This window comes from Nilaparvata lugens, unplaced genomic scaffold, assembly GCF_014356525.2.
Source record: "Nilaparvata lugens isolate BPH unplaced genomic scaffold, ASM1435652v1 scaffold5096, whole genome shotgun sequence".
Classification (NCBI taxonomy): Eukaryota; Metazoa; Arthropoda; class Insecta; order Hemiptera; family Delphacidae; genus Nilaparvata; species Nilaparvata lugens.
Genome location: NW_024091008.1, coordinates 1 through 6,617, shown reverse-complemented (window position 1 = coordinate 6,617; position 6,617 = coordinate 1). Strand labels below are relative to the sequence as shown.

The 6,617-nt window shown below is 35.2% G+C and overlaps 1 protein-coding gene across 1 annotated transcript; it reads left to right on the top strand.

Moving 5' to 3' along the window:
• The first annotated feature begins 674 nt into the window (after window positions 1-674).
• On the top strand, window positions 675-6,617 carry LOC111046301. Its single transcript, XM_022331823.2, has 2 exons — window positions 675-974; window positions 6,020-6,617. Exons 1-2 carry the CDS (start codon window positions 962-964, stop codon window positions 6,574-6,576), a joined length of 570 nt encoding a protein of 189 aa, XP_022187515.2. The 5' UTR covers window positions 675-961; the 3' UTR covers window positions 6,577-6,617.

The following is a 6,617-nucleotide window of genomic DNA, read 5'->3' as shown; positions in this document are numbered from 1 at the left end:
TAGAAGTTTTTTTATAAGAAATCAACAAATGAATGTTTTGTCAATGTCGAGTCAATTCGACTATAGAAAACTTTGAGTTGTCGACTTGCTATGAACTTCTTATTCTAAATTAGGTGGTAAAAGCGAGAAAGTTCCTCAAAAATAATTGAAATTATTTTAAAAAAATTTCAGAGGAGTCGGAAAATTGTTGTTTTGTATTTGAAGTTTCAAAGAGACCAAAGTGGCTGCATGGTAAGAATTAAATCATAATAATTATATTGCACTCACAGTAATGAGCTAAGGGTAGATGTGTTTTCGAAACCAACGACAGTTTATCAAAATATGAATTATTAAAAACTAAAAAAATATATATTGTAAAAAATTAACCAGAAGAAAACTATTCATTATTAATCTATTAATGAAAATCGTACTGTAGGCTATCTGTACCCAATATTAGACTAAAAATAGTGTGACGTTCATAATAATTGACTCAATAATGAGTGAGTTGAACACGATTCATGTTTTGATACGTTTTTTTCTTACTAATACATTTTTCATCTATTTTTAACCATTTTCTTTTGCAAATAATCTGCGTCCATTCAAGCCCCCCGGCACAGCCACCGGTATTATAAGCACAGTTAAAATGTGTCGATCATTAGAATCGATATCAATGTATCGATAGTAGAGATTACGATAGTCAATATTACATCGCATCAACGTTCAGACTTCAGCCAGCGTACTTTGCACTGCAAAATTAACCTGAACGTGTTTTTGTTCATTGATTGTATTTTATTACATTTTTTACTAATTAAAAGTAAATATTGTGAGGTTTGTGAGTTTGCAAGATTAACTTGTAAATGATTAATATTGAAAAAGTGAATTTTCCATTCATTTACAATCATCAGTGCTTATTTCTCAAAACCGTAGTTTAACTATTGTTTTACAATTAATTTTCTGATTTAAAAAGGATTTGATCTTCAATATGTCTCTTCCAGGTGAGAATTGTATTCTTTACAAAAAGTTTTTTACATTACATTTTAAATTTGAAAAAATCGCAAGTTAGGTCTAGGCTATTGTTAGTCTACTAGTCCCACGTTACTAGAGTTGTAATATTAGTACCACGTTACTTTTAGCCGAAGAGACAAACCTCATGTTTAAATTTCATATAGCCTATAGATTTCCTATAAAATTTCAATCTTCAATGTAGGCTTCTGATTTTGTTATCTTTTAGATGTTTTGAATATAAAAATGGCTAAAGAATTATTGTTTTGTTTACCACCTAACCTACCTAGTCAAATTTGTTTTGTTCACCACCTAATCTACCTTGAGTCAAATTTCCAAAAGATGCCCACTTCGGCTAAAACATAAAAGTAAATTGATATGGCTTTTGTTGGTGGGGAGTACCTTGCGGGAAGTTCCCACCGCCTGAATGTATAATCTAATCTAAGGCCCCGTACACATGACGACTTTAAATGTCGAGGTTAACGCTCGGTTGTCAAATGCGAGTTTGACACATTCATAGAAATAATGGGATCTTACACATGCAAACGCGCGTTTTGAATCAACGTCGGCAAAACGCGGGGCTTGTAGTTTCCACATCAAGCTCCGCGTTTGCAGCGTGCTTCGACTTAGTTTACTAAACTGGGCATTGGAACGTAGGCCTACACATGCATTCAATCGAACCCGCGCTTTTTTAGTGAATAGGTGATCTCAGTCCTGATAAGTGATATTGTGTTTTGTTTCAAATCTTGTTTTGTGTTTGCAACGGTTAACGCCCTCATGTGTCGTGTACATTATCACAATTTACCAATGCGCGTTAAACGCGGCGTCTAACGCCGTCATGGCCTAAGCCCACTTCGGCTGAAGTGCAGTCACTTGGCAATCGCTGCATTTACGTTATTATTAATGATATCGACTCAATTTTTATGTAAAGAAGAATTTTGATGAGGAAGAATATAGGCTAATCGCTAGCCTGATTTTAATTATTAGATACAGCCTGTCTTCCAACCAAGATACAGCGATTGCCTACAAATTGCGCTTCTTTTTCCAATATTAGCCCCCATAAAACGATAGCCTAATTACTAACTATATTAAGATCCACATTATAATGGCAGTGGAGAAAGATAGGAACGTAACAACGTAAAGAAGAAAATGTATTTAGTCCAGTCAATAAAGACAAAAAAAGGGGGTGTGTTTGCAATTTATATTGTAGTTCTGATTGTTTAATATATTATTTGGGTACATAGGAGAAGTCCAGAACCAATTTCTTCATGCAAAATTTCCTTGTGCTAGATACAGGGTGGCCCAAAAACCTCGGATTTTCGGCTCATTTTCACGTTTTTAGCTATTTCTGCCAAATATCGTAATCGGACAAAAAAAATTTGCTCTTGCCTCATTTTAGATTATAAAATTCTGAATAAAATGAGATCATTCGAAACTCTCTGTCTCTAATGAGTACTGAGTTATGATTTTTCAAAAATTAGTGGAATGTGAAGAAAAAAAATCAATTTTAATGAATTTTAGTTTTTGATCAACAATATCTTTCGAAAATAGAAATCGGCCATTTTGTGTATTGGAATATGGGCTTAAGTACACACCATTTTGTTTCTAAATGGTAACAATCGGAAGATATTGTTGATCAAAAACTAAAATTCATTAAAATAAGATTTTTTTCTTCAAATTCCACTAATTTTTGAAAAATCATAACTCAGTACTCATTAGAGACAGAGAGTTTCGAATGGTCTTATTTTATTCAGAATTTTATAATCTAAAAAGAGGCAAGAGCAAATTTTTTTTGTCTGATTACGAGATTTGGTAGAAAAAGCTGAAAACTGGAAAATGAGCCGAAAATCCGAGGTTTTTGGGCCACTTTGTATCTAGCACAAGGAAATTTTGCATGAAGATATTGGTTCTGGACTTCTCTTATGTACCCAAATAATATATTAAAAAATCAGAACTACAATATAAATTGCATGCACCAATGTGACTGGACTATAATATAGGCTAAATGATATTTTTCAATAATTTCGTAATGAATTTTTATAATCAAGATTAAATATTTTCCGAATTAACTATTAATTCTACATAGTTGAAAGACGATCTGGCAACTGAGCATAGCGAGAAAGAGATAGCGCTATCCGCTTTGTTGAATGATAGACAAGGATAACAATACCATTGCCAATCAAACACTGCCATTGTAACGTGGACCTCACTATAGTAAAATTGGTCTACAGAGTATACAAAAAAACCAATGCAATCGAACCAATAAGGACATTTTTTGGTGCTTTGGGACTCCCAGAAAAGTATAAAATTAAAAAGAACCAACTTTAAAAACTTGAAAAATAGCTATTTTCATTAAACGATTCTTAACTAGAAAAGATTAAATTTTTATTCCTTTGATTTTTAACAAATTGTATTTAAAATGCTCACTTATTGTGCTTCTACCAAACCTTGATACCTAACAATATAAGTGAACAAAAATAAAATGAAATATTTGTTTAAAATTTCATCCAATAAATATAATGATTCAGACTTATTGATTTGATATGGATATTCAGAATCTGTTTTCAAATTTTTGGCTTGTTATTTTTCATGGTAGTGCATTCAGTATTAGTATTTAATTAATTGTCCATAAAAGGTATCACTAAAGTGAAGCCCACTGGGATTCGTCAAGAAAAAGTGAAAAAAAACCAGCTGCCCTAAGGGAGAAATCAAATAAGAAAATGAGCACTCACCAAATAAGTACTCACTCACGGAATGAGTACAGAGGGTGATCCGTCAGCAGCCTCTTCAGAGCCCCTCGGAACCACACGGCAAGCAGGCAGATCCCTGGCCAACAGAGACAGCCTATTATATAAAGGCTGATAGACATATGGACCAGACCAGTCCAGGTTCTGCTCAGCCTCTGGTAGGCTACATCCAGCCTGAGTCTACCCCTAGTCTCATATGGGTGGAAGCTGGAAGCTCTGTCGGGTCACGAGCAGCCCCACGTTTGCATGTGTTCTGCAAAGAGTATGAAGAACATAGAAGGAGAAGACGGTGAGGATCCTCTCTTTAATAAAGAGCGGGCGAAAGTGGGCTAATCTACCAGCACCACAAATAATCCTCAAGTGGCTCTGTGGCTCCACCCCAGAGGGGGAGGCCATAAAAAATCACGCTCTGAAAAATGCCAAAATAACACAGCTTAAGATGATGAGATGGCACACTGTATTTAAGACCTCTCAGCAGGAAAACCACTCTGCTCAACCTGGCGCAGACTGCCTCAATGTGCTCGCTCCATGAAAGCTTCATGTCAAGGGTAAACCCTAATAGTTTGATGGGGCAATTCAATTTGAATTATTAACAAAACGTGAACAGTGTCTTTGTAGAACTTAGCATCATAAAATCATAAATGAAGTTGAATTGTGTAGGCTATTTATGTTTATACATCTAGAGAAACTGAAATTTTAATAGAATATTGATAAAATTCTTCCAATTTGCATCAAGACAATCTTTTCAGATAGCCATTGCAGACCAATTTATTAGAAACGTGTAGGTGAGTAAATACAATATTTGAACACTGAGGAATTGCAGCTTTGTGAATTTCTTCTGTATTCCAATGAATTGAGATTGAGTTCTAATTTTATAATTTAATATATTTTAAAAAAGTATTTTTGAAAATTCTGGAAACTCACTACTATCACTCTATACAACTTGAAGTTATAATGTAAAATCACGTATCACGTGGAAGTACAATTAATTCTGAACCAGATTCCTCAGAAATTTTGAAATTTATAAGGGGGAGGGGAAGTATTCTAGAATTTTCAAAAATACCCCTTTTTTGAAAATCTGTAGCTCCAAAACCAGGAATCATAGAATCTTGAGCAACCACTCAATATTTTGAAAATTATATTATCTTTGTAGAGACTGCTTTTTTCGAAAACCCGAGGTTTTCTAAATAAAATGGAAATATTGAAAAAAGTCCAAAATTTGATGGTTTTGGGCGTTTTAGGGGTGAAGCCGCCGTCTGGCGTGTTAGCAAATTTCAGATTCGAATTCAGCGCCCCAAAATACATATTGAACCGACAAAAAAAATCTTTTGGGGCTGTTTCCTGAAAAGCAACCATTTGACTGGACGATGAAGAAATAAGTCTGTTGTATGATTCTATTCTACGTTATACATTCCCAGCCATCCTTCAGGATGGTAAATATTCTTCATGGCTTATATAATCTTGTGTCACAGTATGCTCAAGTACTCGATTTCCTGCTTAACTATTCAAATGAATTATAAACCATTGGAAGCAGAGATTAAGGATTTATTGAAATTAGTTTTACAAGCTAATTGAATTTACAAAGGGGAACGCGACAAGGTGTCACCTCGTCAACCTGTCACCTCCTTTGTTGTCGACAAACTGTCACTTTTTCAAACCAGTTTCTGAGGTGATTGGTTGACTCAGACTACTAATTTTAACAAGCTGCAATCCATCATCTGGTGTTCTAATGGCCGACCACTTGTTCAAATCAGAGGTGCTCTAAAGCCGTGTGTGTGCGGTGATTGCAGGGTCCTAAGGAGATGACAGGGTAACACTTGGACGTTGACTCTGCCCAGGGTTAGTCTAGTTTGAAAAATTCACTTGTCATCTGATATCTGTTTTAATTTCTCTATCATTTCCTCTAACATTGTGTGTTTTTTGCTCTACAAACCATTTTTGTGTTTATCCTGTTGATTCTTCTCCAATAATTGATTTATTTTGTGCTTTTGTGAATAAATTGAATGAATTTAAACTATACCCTCTTATCTCTCAAATTTACCAAAAATTCACACATCTTTGCTTTCATCATTTTTCTATGAGGTCAATTCCGATAACTTTCACATAGAACTTGATTGAATCTTTTGATTGAATATTGTTGATAGTATCCCTCTCTTTTCTCTTTCTCTAACCAGGTTTTACATAATTCTCAGTCAAATACAAATTCTCAACACCTGAATCTGAGTTCTCATTTTGTGTAAAAATTTTGAGAATCCATCTAAACCGATATTTTTTTTTCTTGTAATTTCCAGATTCGCTTGTGCCGGAAGTCATCATTTCTGGGGAGAAGCAGTTATCTGAAATGAACTATTTCATTGATACTGTCAAGAATATGTTGAATATGGTGAAAGAAAGCAGCAAGCCAAAGGCACCATCAGGTCCGGGTTATGACTTATTCCTCAAGTGCAGTCTCTGCTACCTAGGTGAGTCTTATGAGAACGGCAGGATAGACCTCTCTGATGACGGCCGGGCTACTGTCAGGGACATCGAAAAACATCTCAGTAGCAAGGAGCACCATACCCATGTCAATGAAAGGCGCAAACCTGGCTACATTACTTGCATGGTATGTGACCAAGACATTGATCTATCCTATGACAATTTCATCTCCCAGAATGTGATAATACCTCATCTCAGAGAACTTGATCATGAGGCTAATCAGTCCAAGGTGAAAAATAACATCAAGAACTATGCTGAAGTGGAACCAGCCAGCTATCAGCTGATGCCTTCACAGATGGGGGAAATAGAGCATGCCGTCAGCTCATTGTCTATGAAGGTAGGCATTTTGGAAGATCGTTTGCTGACTTCATAATTCATCAGCAAGCCATAGCAGAGGAGATGAGGATGAATGAA